At 36.3% G+C, this 25,880-nt stretch overlaps 1 protein-coding gene across 1 annotated transcript in view; it reads left to right on the top strand.

Moving 5' to 3' along the window:
• LOC140533469 (cadherin-related family member 3-like) overlaps nt 1–25,880 on the top strand; it is a 110,856-nt gene that overhangs the window by 27,992 nt on the left and 56,984 nt on the right. Inside the window, exons 9-10 of the mRNA XM_072653210.1 lie at nt 2,758–2,979; nt 3,673–3,818. Of these exons, the coding sequence (XP_072509311.1) occupies nt 2,758–2,979; nt 3,673–3,818 (368 nt within the window). The remainder of the gene's footprint in view (nt 1–2,757; nt 2,980–3,672; nt 3,819–25,880) is intronic.

Here is a 25,880-nt window from a genome sequence, read left to right as displayed (position 1 = left end):
GGGACTGTCTTTTGCTTTTTTTTTTTTTTGAATCCTCAGCACTTAGCACAGGGTCTGACATATAGTAGGCACTTAATACATGTTTATTGATTGACAATTTATTGATGAGACCATAGTTCACCATAAGTAATTAGACCATAAGTAATTTCTTAACTTTCAGTGTAAGACTAGAGAATATAATTTTCAGATGAGTTTAGGCAGGGTTTCTAAGAAAGATAGAAAGATAGGAAGAAAAGAAGGAAGCTAGTAAATAAGGGAAGGAGGGAGGAAAAAAGCAAAGGAAGGAAGAAAGAAAGAAGATAAATGAAAAGGGAGAAAGGAAGGAGTAGAGAAAAAAGGAAGGGAAGAAAAAGAGAAGGAAGAAAAAAGGAAGGGAAGAAGAGAGAGGAGAAAAAGAGAAAGAAGAAAGAAAAAATATAAGTATGAAATGAAGAAAGGAGAAGAAATGAAAGTAAGAGAAATCTGTTGTCTACAACTGGAAAAGTAAATATGCCTATATGAGCATATACATACATACATGCATATACATATATATGTATTTATGTATATATCCCCTGTGAAAAGAAAAGAGGAAAGAGGGAGTCTTAAAGCAACATGGAGAAAGGAAGGGATAATTGTTTATAACCAATGACTCAGGGTTCAGCCAATTCCCCTGGCTTTTCTTTATCAAAACATAGATAGAACAGAGCAACAAATAGAACAGTAACTTTGAACTTGTAGAAGTTGAACTAAGAGTTTTAAAATATCCTTCCAGGAAGCAGCTCCGTGGGCCAGAAGTAGCTAAGGGAAACAATTCACTTGATGCCTCTTTGTTGCAAATTCATTTCAATTCAACAAATACTGATTAAGCAGCTACAGTGGGCAAAGCAATATTTCAGGTCCTGGAGATGATGTAATTCAGATTAGACAAGGTGCCTTTCTTCATGAAGCTGTGTGAGGATGAAACACAAACACCTATGGCTCTAACACACAATATGATAGATGGATGGATGGATGGATGGATGGATGGATGGATGGATGGATGGATGGATAGATAGATAGATAGATAGATAGATAGATAGATAGATAGATAGGTAGGTAGGTAGGTAGATAGATGGATAGATGGATAGATAGATAGATAGATTAGATAGATTAGATAGATAGATAGATAGATAGATAGATAGATGCTGTTTAGTTATTTTCAGTCATGTCTGACTTTTTGTAACACTTTGTTTTCTTAGTAGAGATACTAGAGTGGTTTGCCATTTCCTTCTCCAGCTTTTTTTACAGATGAGGAAACTGAGGCAAATTGGGTTAAATGACTCGTCCAAGTTCACATAGCTAGAGTCTAATAGTAAGGTACATACATGCATAATACATAATACATTCATAGACAGATGCATAGATAGATAATAAAAGATTAAATTTTTATTAAGCAATACGTTGTGTGCTAGGCATAAAAGAACAAGGAAAAATGATAGCCATTCTTCTCAAGGAGCTTAAGTTATAATTTAAGAAGATAGCACATAAAATGTGCTGCAAAGCAGGGGAGGAATTGTTGGGGAGGAAGCAGAAAAGTTAGAGAATCCAGAGAGTGCCTGGAAGTAAAATGAGAGGGGTCTGTGTGTGTTATAAAGTATTTGTCAGGGCCAGGAACTAAAAATAAAAGAAGGAAATTCATTAATTGGTTTAGGATCTTTTGAAATCTAGTTCATGACTGATTTAATATTACTCCTTCTCGCTCAGATTATCACCTGTTGTTGAACTCAACTTGTTGTTCATCTCATAAGCCATCTCCTTATGTGGAACACTCTTTTTTTTTTCCAAAATCTCCTGTTAAAATCGTCTTTTTTTCGAGGGCCATATCCTCCATCAAACCTTTCCTGAATCTCTTTGCTGAAAATATCCTGTCTTCCCTCATATTTTCCTAAATAGTTAGAGATGAATTTAATTATATCAGAGAAAAACTGTTCAGAGTCTGATAGGAGGACATTGTTACTCAGAGAGGGATCAGGTTTCATGAAAGAAATAGCACTTGTATCAGCTTTTGAGATGTGAATGGGGCTGCTTATTAGCGAGTGTCTCATAGAAAGCACCCAACATATCCCTATGGTATTCAACCACCCAAGTGAAGACCAGTGTCTCAAGCTGGACACCAGAGCTGAATCTGGTCTACCAGAATCTACTGAAGAATATTATATAAAGAATTCACTTTAGGATGTGGTTTATTCCTACTTTATTGACAAAATCACATTTGATGGAACAACTCTATGATGTACACAAACCTACTTGGTATATAAAAGTGTATAAAAATTCACTTAATGTTGTGTCTGAATCAATTTCAGGTTGTTTGAATCAGTTAAATCAGAGTCAATAAAAATATTTTTTAATATGTGGAGATTGTTTTCCTTATTTTTTTATTAGGCTGCCAGTGTGAAGTTAAAAAAAGAAAAAGCAACTAGGTAGGAGAGAAAGGAGGCTTAGAACTCATACTCAGCACAATAGCTGTAGGTCATGTATGCAGATATATGAGTTTGGAAACAAAGTTTTTTTGGTTTTTAATATGAAATTCTTAATTTGAACAAAACAAACTACTTTAGTAAATAATAAAAGGAAGGTCATAGGCTCATAAATTCATAAATATGAATTTTAAATCTACTTAAAATTTTAAGAAATGCCATTTTTAGAATTTTTTTCAATTAGGAAAATGTAAAATCTGAATGGCATGGATCCATGTTTTAGCTACAGGAGAAAATAAAAATGCTTCTTTTTCCACAGCTACTATTACAATTATTTTACGGGTGACTCGTAGGAATGAACTAAATCCAATTAGTAAAATGCCAGCTTTTACCTTCAGTGTACCTGAAAACAGTGCGATGGATACACTTATTGGGAGAGTTGTATTTACAGATGCAGACTGGCCATTCAACAACATAAAATATTCAATTGATGGAGGTAATCTGGGGACACCTTCCAAATTTTACATCGAACCAAACACAGGTAATATCAGAACATGAATTTGAAATTCACATTTGAAAAAAGCTTTTTTTTTTTTATTAATAAGAATGTAACCTAGAACTTATGTCCATTTATATGAAATTCTCCTTATTGGTGTATAGACTGATAATTTGATGATTCTGAGTCTTCTAGCCTCTGGCTTTGAGGGAGGACATGGGAGTATCTAGACTTTTTATAATTCTGCCTGCATGAGATGCAGACATGTAAAATCATTCTACCAATAAGAATGGGCATGAACCTCAAGTTACAAGAATAGAAAGAAAGCTTTGTGCAATAGCTCAAAAACGACCATTGCAGTTAGAAAGACCTTATTTCAAATTTTTCCAGGATACAATCTGGTTGCAAATTCAGTCATTTAACTTCTTGGTATCTCAGGAAACTCTTTAAAACCACAAATTACAGAACAAGTGCCAATATACATTGGGAGAGTTTGCTACTTCAGTGAAATCATAGATCTAGTCCCAAATCCCACTATTAACTTATATTTCTATTATGTTTTATAGTTTGCAAACATTGAATACAAATTATGTCTTTTGATTCCTTATAACATCATAAAGTTGATAATGTAATCATTATCCTCATTTTCATCTAACATTTTTCTTATTTCCTTGACTTAACCTTAGATTGGAATTTCTTGATAGCTATATAACAGATTTCTTTGTACTTTTATTTTAGGAATGATAAAACTGTTGGATTCATTAGATAGAGAGCTTCAAGCCCAGTACAAGTTAGTAGTAACAGTAACAGATATGGACAATGACATTGAACCTGATCCTGTCAGACAGAGAAGTAGTTCTGTTCTTGTTACCATCAACGTTCTGGTAAATATAAAACTATTTTCAATGGGAGTATCTTTTAGGCTAAATATTTGTGGGGAAAGAATGACATTACCTTGTTAAAGTGTTGAAAATTTTTTGGTCCAAGTTTAGAACTTAATTTAAACTGTAATAAATCTTTCAACTTGTGTTCAATTTTTTTTTGTCCTGTCAGTTAAAAAATCACATAATCGCAGAGTGGGAAGGGACCTTATATTCTCTCTAGTCCATCTGTTGTCTCACCATGTTTCATGCAATAGATGTTACTTGCACATCCTGGTCATTCTCTGAAGATACTCCCTAGTTTGGCAAAATTACACCTAAAATGTGGTTTTCAGAAATGAAAGTAAAATGTCGACTGTCTTACCAAGTGAGTTATCTAACCTGAAACCTCCCCACCCTTTTTCTGACTCATTCTCTTTTGATTGTAGTTATAATATCTAGTGACTAGATTGCTAACCTACCTCAGCCTCCTTTCTGTGTTGAGATATTTACTGTTCATCAGCCATGAACCCTTCTCTGAGTACTTTCTGTGGAGTTAGAGCTGAGTATAGCTGGATTTCGGTACCCTTTTCTTTAGACTCTATGAACACACTCAAGCTGGCCTCTTGTTTTTAATTCACTGATTCTGGTTCTTTCTTTCTCTGGCTTGACTAGATCAGTACAATTTTTTTTTTTTTCAGGGATGGAAGGTGGGTAATATGAGAAGAAACTCCACCATCTTGGGTTTTCCTTATCTCAGAGTTACCCCTACTGTAAAGAAGCTTGATTGCCCTCTCTCTTTGCTTTTCATTCCATTCCTCTTTATGTACAGTCAATTTTTGTTTCTTGTTGAAAAGGGGTGAAGTCTGGGCATGCATTGAAGTTTCCTTCAGAGTATTTGAAGCAGGAAGGGAACTCTTGTGTGAGTTCTAAAGTGTAAGCTCATGGGTGCAGGGAGGGTGGCAGCAGAATTTTGCTACTGATCAGGTTAAAGATTAGCAGATTAAAGGTTTCTTCAGTGTTGATTCATAAGTCAATTTTTGGACATACTTCCTTGTTCTGTGGATTAAGTTTTATTTGCTTTATCTCAAGGACACAATCATTCATTTAGAAAGCATTGTGAAAGTTAATGGAGACTGGAGAAAATGACTAGGCCTCTATCGTATTGGTCATATAACCTAGAAAATACTATGCCTCTCTCAAAACAACCTGATGTTACATCAGATATTTTGGCTACCATGTCATAACATTGATGCATGTTGAATTTGCTTTGTTACTTCATAGAACTGTGATCTTATTGATGATACTTCCTTCATTGGTTCAGATCAAAACCCTTCTAAATATTCTCATGTTGTACAGTGTTTGCCCACGTCTCCCCATAAATGTTGAACAGGATATCTTACTTAATACCTTAGGAGGTTTTGTCTAAATCTCTTGACAACTTACAAACACTGATGGTGCTCATGGGCTGTCTATCATGTCTCACTTTCACTACAAATGTTTTTTAATTTTTCCAAAGATACTTTTCTTTGATTATATTCTTTGATTATATTCTTATATACTACGCCAGCATGTTTTTTTTACCGGTAACTTATTGAAACCATACTGCTCACTATTACTCTGTTACTGAACATCAGTTTTTTGGAAATGGCGGTAGTCTTTGCTTGGAGTCTGATAAAATCTGCATGTATTTTCTGGATGAATGGCTATTTAGTCACACTTCTGTCTTGAACTTGTGAAATTAATGTTTTTGAACTTAAGTGTAAAACAACATATATCCCATTAAATTTCATTTTATTGGATTCAACCCAATTGCTATAGGCTATTGAGTTCTTTTTGGATCCCTGTCATTCAGCACATTAGCTATGCTATTGATTACTTTATCCAAGTCACAGATTGTAGTTTTAAAAAGCAAAGGGCAGAAATTCCTTGAAATATAGTACTCAAGACTTCCTTCCAAGTTGACTTCACACTATTAATCAATATTCTTTGGGTTTGCCATTCATTTCTGAAACAATGTAACTGTATTCTTGATTTGTTGTTGTGTCTTCTTGTCCACAAGATTAGCATGACAGACCTCATCAAATATGTAATGCAAGTAATTTCAAATTGTCCTGATCTACAAGTTAAGGACTGTGTCAGCTGAATGAAGTTAACTATAGATTTGGAGCTAGAAGGGAGTTCAGAAGCTCCCTAATCCAACCCCTTTATTTTAGAGAATATTTAGAGAATATAGAGAAAATTGAAAGTCAGAGAATTTAAGGAACTTGCCCAAAGTCAAAGATGACCCAAAAGGTGGGACTTGAACTCAGGCCCTCTGACTCCAGATTCTGTGTTCGTCACTGTCAATGCTACCTTTTTAGTTATCTATTTTTAATGAAGTTCTTTGTAATCACTTTTTCCTTTTCTAAGTGTTTATTAATTAACTTCTTTGTAATATGATTTAGTGTCTTGCTATGAAACAAAGTAAAGTTCACTGACCTAGATTTTCTATTCTCTTCCCCTTTTTTTTTTGCAAATCTAAGTATCTTACACCCTTCACCAGTGTTCACCCAGAGCAATAATTAGCAATTTCTGTGCTGGGGAAAAGTAGTATAAAAGATCAGTGGACCAAGTAATATAATTTTTTCCTCAAATACTTCTTAAAGAAAAATTCATCTGTGTGCATGTGTGTATGGGCATGTGCGTGTATATATGTATGTGTTTGGAAGGTCCTATATTGCCATCCCATGGATAGGAGAGACCTTGGATCACAAATATTTTCCAGTTTTTCTCTATCTTGTGATTTAATTGTTCTTTTCCAAGCTCAGCGAATAACACTAGGCAGATAATGGCTTCTGTTAACAGAAACATAAAACCACACAAGCTGTTCATTGCCAGTGCATACTTCTATATGATGAACACTTGCATATGTGTCCTTTGTGAACTGAAGTCCTCATCAGTCCACATGACTCAGTATTACAACCCCCCACTATAGCCTAATCATGTCTGGAAAACACAAGGAACTGGTCCAGCTGAACTCCGTGGAAAGAAATTGAAGAAGGTAACTTGAGCGCTTTAGACGGTGACTCAGAGTAGTCGTATTGTTGAAGCTCATGAGCCTGCTATCCTTACACAAGAATTTTAAAAAATACACTCAAAGGGGGATTTAAGTTACTTTCAAAGAAACAAAAGCTGAGTAATGGTTACATTGTAAGTCTAACTATATGCCTCCTAATCCACTTAAATATATTTATACTCTTAAACTTAAATATTTAGTTATTGGGTGAAATGCTTTAACAGGAAACAAAAAAGAACACAGGAACACCACCACCCCTTCAGTTACACGAATCATTCATGGGTTGTTTGCTTTTTTTTTTTTGTTTTAAACAATAGTTTATATTTTGTGTTTTTCTGTGGGTCAAGACCAAAAACTTGCCCTTTGCTCCTGTGAACTCTGTGTAGTATTTTTATTTGTTTTCAAGAAAACTAGTTTAGAGATTTCTCTTTTCCAACAACTCAGTTTATGTAAATTGGTCTTGTTACTGTTATACTGTACTATCAATCACTCAGGCTGAACATATGTTTGCAAGCATTTTTGAACCGAAGTTCGTATTTTGACAAATACATGTTTTTGAAGAGATTTATAAAATGCGCTTGTTTCACAGGTACAGGCTGTTAAAGAAAGCGTATACTTCACTATCTGGAATAAAATGAATGTTTCTTTAAGGGCAATCAAAATCGCAGAAGAGGACTGCAAATATTTGGATAGAACATGGCTATTATATATTTTATATTGTAGCACCTTAATTTAGTCAGTCCCTTGAGGGACTTTGGTAGCCTCTTTATACAAACGATTCTACCCAAATTAAGGGTTGCTATAAAGATAGTTTCTACAATAATAACTGAGAACAGTATTTTAAACTTAGATTGCCCTCCTGAAGTTTATTTTTTGCTTTTTGTGCTATGAGGATCCCCTATTCTATTACTCCCTTTTATTCTTCCTATCTTCCCTTTATACTCTTATTTCCTGAAAACTGCCTTATCTTGACCCCAGAGATACCTCATCCACACTCCCTTCTCCAATGGTGGTCCATTATTTCAGGGACAGGAAAAAGAACTGTCATACCTCTTGTTCCCTTGGTGAACATCAGATCCTCCCTCTGGTTGCATCATTCAGCATCTTCTCCTATGAAATTCACATTATTTGTCCATAAAGCCCACTTGAGGGTATTGATGATGTCATCTGCTAACTCTTAGGTCATTTTCCCACTTTCATTAATGATGTTTAGCACTTAGGTCACAGTCATATTTGCTACTCCAATCACTATTAGCATCTCCACCAATTTAAATATTTATGTTAATGACAAATGAACTCCCTGGACTGCAACTTTGTAATCTACCTTAACATTAGCATGACATATTAGCATGAAGACAACACTGGATTTGTAACTTTGGATGCTATGTTTAGAGTGGAAAGAGGACTTAGAGACCATTGAGGCTCAACCCCCTCATTTTACAATTGAGATTGTGAGGTTATTTGACCTGTCCAGGGTCACAAAGCTAGTAAATGTTTGAGGCATGTTTTGATCTCAGATTTTCCTGACTTCAAGCCCACTGATCTATCTTCTACTGTGTTGCTTACCTGCTTATGGAGGCAGAAGATGAGATTTCAAATAATGGCTTTTCCACTTATTAGTTATGCCACTGACTGTAGGCAAGTCACTTAGACTAAATGATGTTTAAGATCGTTTCCAGCTCTAAATCCTACGACTATAAGAAATGTCCAAGGGTGGTTACAATTTAGACCTCACAATTGTCCCAAATTACTTCACTTCTAAGAAACCTTAGTTCTGAGAATCACTTGCATGATCTTTATCTTTTAATTTTTACTTCTTCTAAATACATATATACATATACATACATACATACTATACTATACATACAATACTATACATACATACATACAAAACCACATACATTATGCAGAACTTGTTCTTTATTTTTATCAAGATCGCTGTTTCTTTGATCACTCTCCTTTACCTAGTCTATCACATTTATATTGATTTTATTTCACTTCTTTCAGAACTTTGAAGTTATATTTAGTTAGTTACTAACTATAAGCACTTGACCCTGGGTACTTATAGTATTCTTTCCCTGATAAGTTTCAACCTAGGACCATCCTGCTATTTAGCTCCTCTTCAGCTATGCTTAGTTGTTGGATCTATTCACAGAAAGTCATGAAACCACTTTTATGGGTCCAATAAAATTGCAGACAGTCTAACTGCCAGTATTACTAGGATGGAGTCACCAAAGTTTTGTCATAGTTAGCTGAAATTTAGAGAGCACATTTCCTTTACTAGAAGGAAATTCTCCCTCCTACCAGTTCTATGACACATTTTCTTCCAGTGATCATCAATTATACTCATTTCTCTCCTCTCCAAAGGTGCAACATGACTATCCAGGTCTCTTATCCAGATCTAGATCACTAATACCTCCTGTGACCCAGTAGCCCACCATTAATTCTCCCATACATTTTCAATTCATCCTAGAGACAACAGCAACTGTTTCCATCACGTCTTCCATCACCACCAAGCCTCACTGACTCCTCAACCTTCATTTCTTTCCAGAGATTTGACAGGTCAGTTTGTAGGCTTCCTTACAGGAAAGACAACAGACCACCAGCACCATGTTTCTTGCCTGATGGGCTTTTCTGGAATGTCATACTAGTCTTTCTGCCATGTTTATCTCTCTATTGAGTTCTTACCACTTCATACTCTTTTCTGATTTACTCTCTCCATACTGTGGCTTTTTCAAACCTCCTCTTTCCTGAAGCCACCTCAATTCCACATGCATTTTCCATCTCTCAACAAATAAGCTTTCTTCTACCTTACCAAGACAATTAAAGTCATTTATCATGAGCTCTCTCATTTATCCTCCAAATCTCTTTTAGCTGCCATTCCTCTTCTCCTTTCCTCCAATTTTAGGAAGTGAGGGCCCTTTCTCCTTGATAAATCTAAGTCTTCACTGAAACTCTTGAGCCTCTCCCTAGGTACTTTTTTTCATTGTTCATTCCCTTTATATTTTTCATCTGGAATCTCTCCTTCTAAAGGTCCTTTCCCTTCTACTATCAAGCACACTTAATTCTGAAATATCCAGAAATTTCAAAATAACTCTCAAAAAAAATTTTCTTTAGTTTACCATCCACAAAATTTATCCTTTAAACGATCATAGATTTCTCTTCTTCTTTACTTCTACATTTCTAAAATAATAATCTGTACAAAGCCATTTTAAGATAAAGATAGGACTAGTCAAAGTATTGCAGTCAAAAAATTTCTAGACATATTTCTGCTGAAATTTTAGAACTCTATCTCTGACTGGATAGGCAGAATTTCAAACCACTTATGGTAACTGTGTCCAGGGTCAGAGGTCTCCACCTAGATTTTGTGAAGGCAATGATGTCTCATGAGTGAAAACCCAGGTAGATGTGATAGTTGCTAGATGTTTTCTTGAGTTTTCTGTTCCCCAAATAACTGCAAAGTGACTGTCTTTGGCAGAACAACCGGTGGATTGTGCTTAGGATTTCAACAACTATGATTATAGTGATATTCCCAAGCCAAACTTTTGAGTGTATCCTGCATAATAAAAAAGTCATGGGCAAAGGCACATATCCCAGTCAAGAAAAAAAATGGCATGTGCAGATTCCAATAAGACAAAGCCATTGCTTTTGTCAGAGATGTGGCCAGAATAACATTTCATGCTTGAGGGCTGTGACATAGCCTCATCAGCTTTACTTTTGAAGTGATAATTGACTTTTTGAGCTAATAAAAAGGAAAATATTCAAACTTTAATTGTGATTAAAGTCTAGACAAAATCAGTGCTTGCTAATGAGTACAGAAAAAATGGAACATACTATATTGTGAAAAGCTCCCAGAGTATATACTAATTGAGGGATAAGTACTTTATTACAAGTGTGAAAATATGCATGGTCTTGCTGACTTTGCATTTTATTCACCAACTGATGTAAATTGGAATCAAGAAAAATTGAAGAAAAGGAAAAAACATCATGTGTTTAAGTACAAAATATGATAAGAAGCCCCCAAGTTGGTTGGTAGCTATGAAGGCAATAAGAAGGCCTTATATAATAAAGCTCTTGAGGAAATCATCTTTGAGGGTTCATAAACAAGATTCAGAGTTGCATATTTCTGTTTATGCCACTTTAAAATAATGTCATCCTAGGAATTTAGCCAAGTAGAATCGTTCCCTTTTTACTGACAGCCCCGACAACAAGCAAACAGAAAAACAAACTAACAAAAAAAGGTGTCAGTTTGTATTCCTGGTTTTGCAAGAGTAGAGATTATAACCAAATATATATTGGCAGGGCTTTAGGTCAATCAAGACATAATAAAAGCACCACTGCTATTAAAAAAAAAACAAACTATACCATGCCCTTATGACCATTTTACTTTTAGTAATTTTAACTAAAATTGGACCACAAATTTTTCCTTTAAAAAGAAAAGATACATTTTAAAAATTTGAAAAAATCTTACATGCCTGTATGTATGTATTGAAATATATCTATATGTATAAATTTCAACTTGAGTTACTTTTATTTTTAAAATATATGTCTGATATATTTTGTTTTATAACACCTACATTTTCCCAGTCCCCTCCTTTCCTGTTTGTTTTGAATAAAATTTGTCTTTCCAGAGCCAGGTTCTAGTCGTTAGTCCTATCTTACCAATTCTTACTAATTAGTTTCCTTCCTTTACTGTTTCCTTCCTTTAAGATTTGTAGCTCACCTTGCTTGGAACTCATAATTTGCGGTTTTGTGTACAGACATCTGAAGCCATAGATTATCTCCTTTATTAGATTTTACCCACTTTGAATTTATAGTTATCACTACTGCTATTCCTAGACAATAAGCTTTTCATTAGATGGACTGTAAGTTCCTTGAAGGCAGGGACAATTTTTTTGCTTTGGATCCCCAGAACTTAACATAATACCTGGCACATAGTAGGTATTTAATAAATTCTACCTGGAACATAGTAGTTGCATAATAAATTCTTGTTGACTTGAGTATTTTTCCTATATTATAGACAATTTCTATGATAAGCTTGATAGAGAAATGTAGCTATTTTTTTCTCCCTTCTCTTCCCTTTTTAGTGAATTGTTGGAGGCATTTAGACTAGCAGAAAATTAAGTATTCTTGGATGATCCCTCTTGGATGGCCCCTTCCTTTATGTGGGTATGCTATTCAATAGAGAACATGATTTACCCTTAGTTAAGCATTTTATTCTGCCTTTTACTGAAGTTCAGGTAGAGCTAGCACTTTGGCTAGGAGAAAACAAAGGAGAAGGTAGTGGAAGTAATTAATTTGAGTGAGCATCCTTGCCCCAGAAATATTTCCTGTTCTTTACTGGTTAAATATGCTTTAACAAGCCTCGGGTATTGGCTACATTCTATACTCTGAATTTACTCTAGCTTGTTTCCTTGCTTGCAATATGCTTGAGATAACTCTGGATTAGACTCTTCTCAGATGGAAATAGAAGAGGGAAACAGACAGTTCACTATCTGCATGAATTGTTGGTTGGGGAAACCACCCAGTTTATTGAACCCTCCCTACGCCCTGGTCTTGGCAATCTCATCTGGCCCATTGCACTACATTTCCAGCAGCCATGATGCAGCATACTCATGTTCAGCACCAGCTACTGCCAGGAGTGAATTTTTACTCTGACCTCTGATCTCTTCCTAACTTTCACTCAGCCAACTCCATTTGAAACCCTTGATTAGCCTCTCTCCTTTCAACCCAGTGTCCAAAGCACACAGGGCCACATGACAGCAGTACAACACTGGCCAAGATAATCTGACCCCTCTAACTCCTGGAGGAAGCTCTCCCAAGCGACTTTCCTCCAACTTCTTCCCATTTTACATGATTCAATTCCTATCCTCTCCCGACCCTAGGTCCATCCTCATCTAGTCTCTCAGGAGAGTCTCTCAGTCTTTCCAGGATGGAAAGAAATAGGGCTATCTGGGTCTACGTTTCCCAGAAACTCATGTAGGTTCTGTGAAGCTTCTCCCTCTGCAATAAAGAATTGGTATATCTAAAATTTCACCACAGATAGGTTTACAAAATTCCAGATCAATGCACATTTATCATATCTTATTAGGCGAACTTCCTCCCTGGTCAGGAGTCCATTATTCCTATTTTAAATTATGATACAACAATTTAAAACATTCTCAGATACTGTCTTTTAACCTATCCATCCACTTCTCCTTCAAGGTCCCATTGCAGAATCTTGACATGTTAAAATCTTTATGAGGGTCTGCATTTTCTATAGAATGAAATACAGCATGATTAGCTGAACTTTTAACTTCCTCCACAATCTAGACATCACTTTTCTTTCCAACTTTGTTTTTCTTTATACAAAATGCCTCCTAAGTTTATTTCATTCATTATGCATTCTAGTCATGCTATACCGGTAGCTGTTTGTCCATTTTGTTCTTCCCTTTCTTGCCTGTGGGTACTTGTGTAGAGTATTCACAAAATTCTGGAAGAATACTAAGTAGTGATTCCTTTTGGAGCAGAATTTACCATTTCAATTGGGAAGAAGATAAGAATAAATTACAAGAAGAGTGAACTGTATATGACTAAAATGTTTTAAATTGTGTTGTGCAAAGGACAGGGAGATCAAAAGGGCTGACGGAGGCAAGATAGAATGTCTCCTTGGGAATGAAATGCTCTTTGAACATTGCTGTAACTTGGGAGTATCCCAGACAAGTATATAAGAATCTTCTGATTTTACAGCCTTCCCTACTTGAATGCAGTTGGTTTGGGGAAAAAAGGCAAGATTCTTCCAATGGCAGTCTTGGCTAACCATTCTTGACTTTGAGGCATAGTCCTCATATAGTTTGCTATAACGGTTTGCTACATCAGCAAACAAACAAAAACGGAAGCTCAAAGAGAAGGTAAGGCACATAGCAGAGTACACAGATTTGAAATGGTTCATTAAAAAAAGTTTCATTATGTAGACTTATCTATGGTCATATACACTTGTAAATTTTATGACAGAATTAGGTGTGGTTTTCCTTGCTGTGTGAAAGTTTTCCATTATCAACCACTGATAACAAATTTAGGAACATGAAGACCATTTGGTCAATTTCAATAATTAGGGGATTTTGTTGAAAAAGGAAAGTGCCAATGATCATAAATAGTATCATATGACTGCAAAATTACATAAACTTCGGATTTCTGTGTAATTAATTGTTATTTATAAAGGGATATTTTGTTCTAGTATTAAATTATTTAGGGAGTAAGCTTTTTGGGGATTAATGTCTCTTGTTTGTCCTTGTCTCATGTTTTTATTGGAACTTTGTTATCCGAAGGGTAATGAGGAAATGTTCCACAGCACTGCTAATTATGATTTTAGCATACCTTTACATATTTTAGTTACTTTTGAGAGCATATAAAATAGAATATATGGAATTTCATATCAATTTTTACTACAGTAAGAGCATTAAAAAGTATCTAAATGATATTTACTTCTTTAGGAATTTAGAATTCATTTTATTATCTCCTTTGAACATCAATCCATGAATTATGCTCTAATGCATGGTTAGCCATACAATTCAGGTGTGGAGAGCCTGCTGCCTTGAGGCCACATGTGGCCTTCTAGGTCCTCAGCTATAGCCTTTTGACTGAGTCCAAGTTTTAAAGAGCAAATCCTTTTGTTAAGGGGATTTGTTCTGTGAAGTTTAAATTCAGTCAAAAGGCTACACTTGAAGACCTAGAGGACCACATATGGCCTCAAGGCAGCAGGTTTCCTACCCATGGGAAAGGATCTGTCTTCTTTCCAATAGTTAAAAATATTTGAATTCAAATTTTCATTTACTCAGCAAGCATTTTTTAAAAAGTCATATTGTACATGTTGTTCTAGGCACAGGATATAGAAAGACGAAAACAAAACAAAACAACAGCCCTGCCATGAAGAAACTTTCATTTTATAAGGGACGGGAAAAGCATTATAAATATAATTAAGTAAATGCAAAATATATTCCATGTAATTACAAAGTAATTTACTAAGGGGAGAGAATTAGGAACAAGGAAGGGTTTGGAGGGGTGTGAAATCAGAAAAAAAAAAAGATAGGATTGGTGTCTCTGAGCCTATGAATATTAGAAAAAGAGAATGGCAGCACCATTCCAGCAACTGCTTCAGCAGTCAAATGTGGCAGGATTTTGAGGACCCAGTAATGGATCACTGTATCTACATATTTAAATAGCTTCTCATTGGTAAACCATCCAATCATATCTGACCTACTCCTTGGTCTCCTTGGCTGAATTCTTCCAGGTCACACACACTAAACACAGCTATTCCCTCAAAGCTCTGTCTCACCCTCTGCCTCTACACTAATTCTCACCAGCTTCCATGGAATAAATTAGCATCTTCATGCAGCAAATAATTCTCAGATCTATTTGTTGGCTCCTAATCTCTCCTGTCTTCCTGTCCTTCTAGTCTCAAATCTCAAAATGCCTACTATACATTTCAAACTGGATGTTCCATAGATATCTTAAACTCAAATCCGAAACTGACTTTGTTATCTTTTTTCCTATCCTCCTCTCTCTTCCTAACTTTCCTATTATTGTCAAGGGTACAACCATCCTCCCAGTTACCCAAGCTCACAATCTAGTTGCCATCCTTGGCTCCATACTCTCACAGCCCTTATTTCCAGTCTATTGCCAAGGTCTGTTCATTGTGCCTTTGTACCATCTCATATACTTTCCCTTTTTCCCTCTGATACTGCCACCCCCTTGGCACTGGACTACTGTAGTACTCTGCTAGATTGTCCCCCTGCCTTCTAGTCCCTTTCCATCCTAGTCTATCTTTATCTCAGATGTCAAATTGATCTTCCTTAAGTGCCAATGATCCTATCTCTCCCGGATCCCCATTCAATAAACTCCAATGACTCCCTATTATTTTCAGTATCAAATATAAAATCCGCTGTTTGGTTTTTAAAGCTCTTCCTAACCTGCTCTCTTCCCATCTTTCCAGTCTTTTTATACATTATTCCCCTACAGTACTCTATAATCCAGTGAAACCGGCTTCATTGCTGTTCTTTATACCTTCCGGCTCTGTACTCTGAGCATTTTCACCGGTTTTCTGCCGTGCCTGGAACACTCCCTTTTCTCTTCTCCATCTCCAGGATTCTCAGGATCTTGTGAAGTCTAAGCCAAAGTCCTGTCTTCTGAAAGAAGCCTTGCCAGTGCCAGCGCCTAAGAGATAATCTCTATTTTATCCTCTATGTGTATATATCCTATATGTCTTGTTTGTGAGTGTGTTGTTTCTCTCCCTTATTAAAGTGGGAACTCTTCAAGGGCTTTTAAAATTGTTTATTATAAGCAAGGGCTCCCTTACAGGGCTATAGGAGGGAGAGACTAAAACATAATAGTGGGGGAAAAAGGGAGCAGTAAAATGTATGGTTTTTTTTTTTTTTTTTATGAGTGAGTGGTATGAGTCGAGGCAGGTACTTTGAGTGATCCAGCTGCATTGGTGACAAACTAGGCTGCTCAGACTCCATTTCCTTCTCTATGGTTGTCAAACCTCATGTTGCTGCATGTCCCATGAGAGAGGGATAAAATTAGGAATAAGTGAGGATGTTGAAGATGTGCTACTGTTGCAGGTAGGGCTATCCATCTGAATAATAAGGTTAAGATTACTCTTGATTCCCCATCAATATGAAAAGGCTGTCCAGTATCACTCATCAGCTGTAACAAATGGGATTTAAAGGTTGGGTAGGATTTCAATAAGTAGAGGGGATGGAAGAAAATTACATGAACAAAGACATAGAGGTGGAGGGTATTAGACCAATTTTGGAATTAATCAGTTAAATAAATAGCAAATATTAAGCATATGCTGTATGTCAGACAGTATGTTGAATGTTAGGGGTGAAACCATAAGATAAATCAAAATAACCATGGCCAGGCTTATTTGAAAAATCTTGTATGTGCATATAAGTAAATAAAACATAATATATAAAATAAAACTTATACTATAACAATAATAAAACCATATAAATAAATAAAGCATATAATACAACACACATATAATACATGTAAAACATATAATATATAAAATATAAGAAATATAATATATAATAAGTAAATCCAAGGCATTAGGAGGGGACACTATTAATTGCTTGCAAGGTAAGGAAAGACCTCATGTGGGAGGTAATACTTGAGCTAGGCTTTGAAGCGGGTAGAGATTCTAAGATTAGGTGGTAAGGAGGGAGTGTAGTTCTGTTGTAAGGGACAGCCTGTACCAAGGCAATGAAGGCAGAAGATAGAATGTTGTGCACAGAAAAGAGAAAATTAGTTTAACTGGAACATGAAGTGATGAGTTATCAACCTGGAAGGTAAGGCTGGACCTAGACTGTGCAGGGTTTTAAATGTCAAACAGAGTAGTTGACATTTTATTCTAGAGGCAATAGGGAACCAATGGTGGTTTCTGAGCAAAGGAGTAAAATGGTTAAGTCTGAGGTTTAGGAAAGTCACTTAGGCAGATACATAGAAGACTAGAAGAGAGAGAATTGAGACAATTAGAATTCTGTTACAAGAGTCCAATCAAGAATGATAAAGAGGTTGCGCTAGTATGGTTGTTATAAGTGGAGAAAAGGAAAAGGATACAGTTGTTGAGGAGGTAGAATTAACAAGACTTGGCAATTGACTGAACAAATGGGATAAGGGAGAATGAAGAGGCAAGGTTGATTACAGGTTGTGAATCTGGGTAAGCTGGGTGGATATTAGTGCCCTTGACAATAACTAGAAAGTTAGAAAGAGGGGTGGGTTTGTGATTAAAAATAATGATTTCAAATTTTGGCATGTTGAATTTGAAATATCTATGCAACATCCAGTTGGAAATGTTCAAGAGATTGGTGCTGATGTAGTAAGCTCAGGAGAAACTTAGGACTAGATATATAGATCTTGGAGTCACCTGCATAGAGATGATAATTGAACCCAAGAATGATGGAGGACAAGAGAGGGCCAATGGAAGAACCTTGCAAGCATACCCATAGTTGCAGACAAAACATGGATCATGACCCAGACCAAAATCCAGAAAAGAGATTTAGAAAGAGCAGTCAGACAGGAGGAGAAGTTAAGGAGAAAAATGCCACAGATTCCCAGAGAAAGGGCAATATGTAGGAAGGAAGTGGTATTAACAGTGATGAATATAACAAAGAGGTACCTAGACATAAAAGGGAACTAAGTTTGGCAGTTCACTCGTTGATAAAGAAATATTGTGGAGAAAAAAATCATTTAGAGAGAGCAGTTTCAATTTAATGATGCTGGTGCTTCCTGCAGCCACCTGTGCTCTGGACTGATTCCCAGTGTCATTGACTTCTGCTGACCACCTAAATTGTCTTAGCCTGGGAAGATGGGTCATCCTGACCTTTTCTTGGCTTTGCCACTCCAAAATTTGATTTGTACCATTATTTTAAGGCTGTTTGGAGGGAAATATTTGGAGAGTTTGGCTAGGTTGCTGCCTCTAATCCACCATCTTGGGTTCGCTGACTCCTTCTCTCACATGATTGCTACCCTAGTTTCAGGCTCTCATGACCTCTTACTTGGACTATCTCAATGGTCTCCCAGTTGCTGTCACTGCCTCAGACCTTATCTTGCTCCAAGTCCTACTTTATTCACCTGAAAGCAGATTTCCTAAAATGCAAATCTTGCCATGTAACTTCCCTACTCAGTAAATTCCTATGGCTCCTGTTGCCTTTGGGATAACATATAAACTTCTCTGTTTGACTCTTAAATCCCTTCATAACCAGGTCTCAATTGACCTTTCCAACCTTGTTATAAAATACTCCCCTTCATACAATCCACAATCTAGCCAGTTACCATTCTTTCTGTTCCCAATACATTATTATTCATCTCCTATTACCATTTCTTTGCTCTGACTTTCCTGTATGCTTGGAATTCATACCCCTTACCTCTTTACCTTGTAGCATCTCTTGTTTCATGAAACAGTTCCAAAATTGCCTTCTACACCAAGCTCTTGCTAATCCTCCAAACATTAAATCCTTTCCCTCAGTTATCTTAGATTTATTTTGTATATACACATGTGTTGTCTTTGATAGCATTTATGTTCTTTGAGAGCAAGGATTATTTGATTTTTGGTTTTGTATTCCCAGTGCCTGGAGAATAGTAAACTTTTAAAATGCTTGTTGATTGGTTTATTGAACTAGAATTTGGCAGTGGATGGGGATGGATAAAAGAGATGTAGAGAAGGTACAGGTCAGTGACTAGATGTGATATCTGAAGGAGAGACAGGAATTCTGTAATACAGGGTTGTAAAACAGGGTGAGGGGGAGATTCATGGTAATGTTTATCAGAAATAAATGAATCAGGAAGATAAGCTGACTTGAAGGGAAGAAGATTTCCATTTTGGACATGGTACATATGAAGTACTAGCTTAGATCAGCCACTACAGAATGTTCTCCAGCAGATTTTATAAATTCATTCCTTTTTAATTGTAGAGTGCTGGCCAGAAGCTGGTAAAGGGAGCTCCAGATTTTGTTTTACCAGACACCCTCAAACTAGCCCCAGTACCATTTTCTTTGTATGTACTACCTTATATTAGTATGAAGTATCAGACATACAATAATATGAGCTATGGAAACTGAGATTTCTCAGGAGACTGATGGTACATTAGAGTTCCAGCAGCATTGGAAATACCACAAGAAAAGCTTTTCTTGATGGATTTTGGTACTTTTATATCTCTTTCAGCCAAAATAAGGATATCCAAAAGTAAAGTCTGAATATTTTTAGAAATCTCAATAAAAGTTTGAGCCACTTAATTAAAAAAACCCTAACCCACTTTTCTTTTTATTCCTAAAATTAAGCAATGGAAATATTAATTAGAAAACCAAGATTAGGAAGCATTATAATTAACTCTTTTTTTTTTTCCTGCATGTGTACAAAAGGGAAAGCTTTTTAGAAAAGAGATGAGGGGAAAATTACAACTATGCCCACCCACAAGTGGGAAGTCCTTTTAGGTTAAAGTAATTAAAATCCAGCCTCAAGCTATAGCCAGTATACGTCTAAATCCCAAGGCCGATATAAAAACAACTTTTCAGGAGTCCTTTGAGACATATGATGTTCAATCAACTTCCAAGAACTCCAGAACATGTGTTTTATAAGAGACAAAGCCAAAATACAAACTTTCCAGTAAGTACTACGAATACCATATGGAAAACTGATCCCACAAAGTACAAAAATATTGTAAAGGAATGTTTTTTTTTATAAGAGGGAATAAATAAAATAATCCCAGTTGGCTAGCAAAGAACATGTTTTGTAGTCCATTTTCCTAGTTATCAAAAATGGAAAAAAATGCTTAGGATTTAGTGTATAAATTTAAATTCCAGGTCCTTTATCCTTTGTTCAGTGTTAAACCAGTAGATATCCAGGTGAGAGGTTCTTGCATTCATTGTTCCTCTGTAATGCATAACGCCTTGCAGTTAATTTTGAATGAATGAATAAATGAATATATAGAACAACAAATGAATGAGTGAATGGAATGAATGATACATAGACTGATTTGTACCTGATAGAATATAGCTTCTTCAAAGGCAGAGACTCTTTCTCACTTTATATTTGCAGCTCTGGCTCCTAGCAGAATTCCTTGTATATTGGAAGTGTCCAATCAAATCTTGTTGAATTAGCTCAGAAAAATATACTTTTTATGGTTACCTGAAAAATGGCCACCAGAAAGCACATGTGAATGTGGACACAATCTGGCAACTTCCTTCCCCACGCTTCTTTCTTGAGATCATCTCACTTTATAGGGCAAAAATAATATCTTTTTATTTGATTTTGGTGGTTGAGAGAACTAGGGGACTCTTCATGTGATAATGACTTCAGTGCTTTAACAAAACCCATGATTTCATTGGTGTGGGTGCTCTCTCTGCCAGTGCATATCACAACCCTTCCACACCTTAAAAAATGATGCTAATGAATTGCTTTGGCCAAAAATGTGTCATCTGTTAGCCAGCCTTCTGATAATGAGCCTTCCTGAATTTAATCACCGGCAGGGTTGTGTTATTAGGCTTTTACTTGAAGTCATTTTAGCTTAGCAGGGCTTGCCAAAGCTTATGTTCTATTGGTATAACTTTTGAGAAAACCAAGTTATTTCTGACTGTGATACGTCAGTGATGGATAGAAAACCACCCTCAAAATCAGGAAGCTCTGCTTTCAAGTCTCATCTCAGACATATACGAATTGTATGACTCTGAACCAGTCACTTAGCATATCAGTGTATGGGCAACTCTCTAGACTCTATGTGGCAGAAAATTTCTGAGCTGCACTGGTGGAGGGAGTGTCTTATATCAGTGAAATTACAGGTCTAATATCTATCCATATATATTGTTAGAGCCATACCTCCCAAATTAATTTAAGTTGAATTACTTTGTGCATATTGGTACTTTATTCCCTTTATATTTATGCTGCGTATATTAATGTATGTATTTCTTCTCTTCCTTATTAGGATGTAAGTTTCTTTTGATTCTTTGCACAGAGAAAAGGAAATAGCCCAGAAAACTCATGGGCATACTAATATGTGTATGTGTGTATGGATATAATTATAAGTTGCAGAGCGGGTGGTGATTTGTATTAGTAGAAAATATTTCCTTTTTGGGATTATGGATGTCAAACTGCTATATTGGTACTGAATTGGTTACATACACACATATATTCATATTTATGTATGTGTAACGTATGTGTATATCGGGGTACGTGTGTATTTATACACACACATATACATGGGGGTATGCCCTTGGATATGTGTATGTATATACACATATCTATACTTGAATCTCATCATAGTTATTTTCTATAAAGTACTAATGTTCTGTAAAATCACCATAAACACTGAATTAGAGAATACTTAACTACTTATCCTAGGGGAAATGCAGGATGAGTCCCCTATGAGTGTCTGGTCACAACATTTACTGTAGAACTTTCCAAAATGGGAACAAGTATAGATCAGAGAATGACCTCATCTTTTTTTTTTTTTTTTGGATGCACCATATTGTTGATTCATCAGCTTTGAACTCGTGCCTTAACAAAGCTTCTCTAACACACACTCTTTTTCCATAAGGCACATCACAGCCTTGTTATACTTAGGAACGCTAGAAAGCACTTCAACAAAGTGCTTGGGGACCATTTGAAACAGAGAAATCACCAAGAAAAAGCACAAAAATGTGAAAAACAGCACTAAATAGATTGTGAAAAGGACCCTCATTTACAATATTTGAGCTGAAACAAGAAGGCAGTGTTGTCTTGTGCAACCTCAGCTGAGAATCTGTGTGTGAAGCGACTGGAGTTTTTCACTGCTCTGCACATGTCCATGAATGACTGTAAAAGCACTCTAAGTATTTATTTGATACATTTTAGTGAATATGTGATTTCACAAATACAAAATCCATGAGTAAGGGACATCAAATGTATGAGTATGTTTTTGGTGTGTTTGAATATAGTATCCTGGGCCACCTCCTTTTCTCTGTACAGAGAAGGAAACAGCATGTTCCTGCAAGCAGTTAACATTCTAGTGGGGGAGGAAAGAAATAAATATATAGGAGTCTATATATACATACTTATAAAATATATTGATTCATCAGCATAAATATAAAGTGAATGAGTACAAATACGCTCAAGTGGTTAAACTCAAATTAGTTCATGAAGTAGGACACTGGCCATGTACATGGATAGGAAGTGAACCTGTTTTTTCACTGGTGTAGGAAATCTATGGGGAAACTCCTATACATACATACATATATACATATGCATACATATATACACACACATACAGAGACACACACATGTACACACAGAGTCATCCATATATGCAACCTGACAGTCATCTTTGACTTATTATGGGTTCTCAAATTATCCAATCAGTTGTCAAGTATTGATGATTCTCCCGCAATAACGTCTTTTGTATATGTTTCTTTCTTTTCACTCATGGCTACGAACTTAATACCTCTCACCTGAACTTTTGCAATAGCCTCTTAATTGTATTCCTTACCTCTTAGGCTTGACCTTTTCCAAATTTATTCTCCACAAAATTTTATGTCTAAAGCACAACTTAAATTATACCACTCCCCTGCTCAAGAAAATTCAGTGAATTTCTCCACCCACTAGGATGAAATATTAACTGCTCAAGATGGCATTTAGATACATTCACATTTTGGCTCCAGCTTTCATTGACCAGATTATTACACTTTTTTCCCATTTACTCAATGTATTCAATATTCCAGCCAAATTAGATTCCTTGTTCTTCTCCATACATAACATACTGTCTCTTACCTCTTTGCCTTTGTACAGGCTGTCTTCCAAGCTGGGAATGTGTTCCTTTTTAACCTCCATCTCTTAGAATATACAGCCGCTTCAAGGCACATGTGCATACTTTGACGTGAACTCCTTCTTGTTCTGCTCAGCAATCCCTCCTCAAATTATGATATCAATACTGGTATTTTGACAAGTGATACTCTCCCAGAGGAAAATAAAATCCTTGTGTGTAGATGCTGTCTCAATACCTTCAGTATACTTTGCAAATATACATTTTTGTTGGATTGGATTCAGGATTGTACTTCTGCCTTACCTCTTCTAGGAAATCTTTCCTAAATAGTGTAGTTCATACTGATTTCAGAAGGCAGCTAGGTACCTCATTGGATAGAGTATTGGACCTGAAGTCAGGTTAGATCTGAGTTCAAAACCTACCTCAGACACTTAACTAACTATGCAACCCTGGGCAAGCCACTTAACCTCTATTTGCCTTCATCCATTGGAGAAATTTTAGTATCTTTGCCATAAAAACCCCATGGACAATATTGGCATGCTATGGCCCACATGGCCACAAAGAGTTTGACACAATTGAATGACTGAAAAGCAACAGCACTGATTTCTACCATTTCCCAACTCTTATGACAATATCACATAGTATAGTCTGAAAATGTTATATTTCATATGTAATAGCTTTGTTCACTAGTTAAATATAAAACTACTTAAGACTAGTGACCATGTGCTTCTATTTTTCACTTCAAAAGATGTTTTTTGAAGAAAATCATACTTGATTAATTGGCTATATTTAAATAAACAAAACGGTATGGCCACATTGTAAATAATTTGATTCAGAAGGAGCTAGAAAACTATGCTATTTCTTCATCATACGCTCCAACTTTGCCTCCCTGATCAACCTCTTATTACTCCTTGATTAAGGTTGAAAATCAAAACTAAACTTTATACATAACACAGTTGTTGTACCCCTACACTGTTTAGTATCCCTGTTACCTTATCGATAGACCCTTTGCTTTTATCAATGGTTTTATCTCCTTAATGAGAGAGGAAAATATTTTGATAATGTTGACTCTTTGGTAAGGTATGGACTCTCTATTTCTGATTCTCATCTTACTTTGTTTCTTTGACTACACTGAATTGTGATTAATGATTGATGGCTGGAATTCATAGTTCACACAACTGAGTTTCATTTTGGTGGTTCTGCCTTTAAAAGTGAACTCCAGCAGGGAGAAAAATGCAGAAAGAAAACCAGTCAAACAGAGCCACAGCTTTTATTTCCTGAAGAGAGGTCTGTGCATTCAGTAGCCTTTCTGTAGAGCCATAAGCATTAAAGATGGCACCAGATGAAGAGACAGAAGCAGAGTACTTCTTAGACCACAAAAGAGTTCCCAGACAAATCAGAAGAGAATATTTGGACCAAGTAGGGAACCTGAGAAATAAGGGTCAGAAACAGAGAAACTATGTTAAGGAGTAAATCAGTTATTTTTCTCTCTAGTGGTACCAGGAATTCTATCAACTATTCAGGTGTGCCTGTGTGTGCCTGTGTGTGTGTGTGTGTGTGTGTGTGTGTGTGTGCGTGTGCATGTGTGCGCATGTGCTCTTCAAGCATCATCTCTTTTTCAGCCCAAGAATGTTTTGTATGGGGCCCATTTCAAATATAACCTAGTAATATGGAGGGTCATAAAAAAAGGAGAGTTTTTTCCTTGCTATTCTATCAACTGGGCAGCCAAGTGGCACAGAGGATGGAGGGCTGAGCCTGGAGTCAGGATGACCTCTTCCTGAATTAAGTCTGGCCTCAGGTACTTAGTAGTCGTCTGACCCTGGACATGTCACTTACCCCTATTTGCCTCAGTTTCCTCATCTGTAAAATGAGCTGTAGAAGCAAATGTCAAACTACTTCAGCATCTTTGTCAAAAACACCCCAAATGGGGTCACAGAGTCAGACACATATAAAAAAACAACTGAACAACAAAATTCTTTCAACAGCAAGTGACTTTCCCTTAAGGAGGGAAAGTAAGGAGGGTAGTGCCATAAGTATAGTACCATGGGAAGCCAAAGACTCACCAGAAGGAAGGGAAAGTATCACCTGATTTATGAGTTCAGGTATGAATCCTCTGTGGTTTGGTTTTTGGTTTTGAGTTTGGGTTTGTTTTGGAATTTTTTTTTTTGATATGGTTAAATAAAACTTGGCCTCTGATGTTTGGTTGGCCTGAGTGTTTGCAAGAAAGCTGAATTTCCTTTCTTCTTTTGTTTCAGAAAACTAGATGTAAGACAAATTCTGATGTTCCTAGAGGAAGCTGGGGTAGGGGAGGGAGGAAGAGACAAACAATGTGACTTTTGAGAAGTCTGGGCAGTATGCAAAAGCTCTGGATATCAAATCAGCCATAGGAACCTAGACTCAGACCACAGAAGTCAACAAATACAAATCCATCATTTTACAGATGGGGAAGCTGAGATTCTGAAAGGTTCGGTGACTTGCCCAACATGGCATAGACAGTAAATAGCAGTGATGAGATTGGAGCTCAGGGCATTTGTCACCAAAGCCAGAAATCTTTCCACTATATCATGCTGATTTCTTTTCTATGTAGGTAATTTGGGTTAAATGACTTCCCTAGAGTCGTATGTCTAGTAAGTGTTGGATTTGAGGCTGGATTTGAACTCAGCTCCTCCTAACTCCAGGACCAGTACTCTGTCCACTGTACCACTCAATTACCTTTATGCTGGTTTCTTTTGAAACTCATTTCTGTCACTTATTA

This window comes from Notamacropus eugenii, chromosome 3 (assembly GCF_028372415.1).
Source record: "Notamacropus eugenii isolate mMacEug1 chromosome 3, mMacEug1.pri_v2, whole genome shotgun sequence".
In the NCBI taxonomy this organism is placed as follows: domain Eukaryota; kingdom Metazoa; phylum Chordata; class Mammalia; order Diprotodontia; family Macropodidae; genus Notamacropus; species Notamacropus eugenii.
This window is presented reverse-complemented; position numbering and strand designations above follow the sequence as displayed.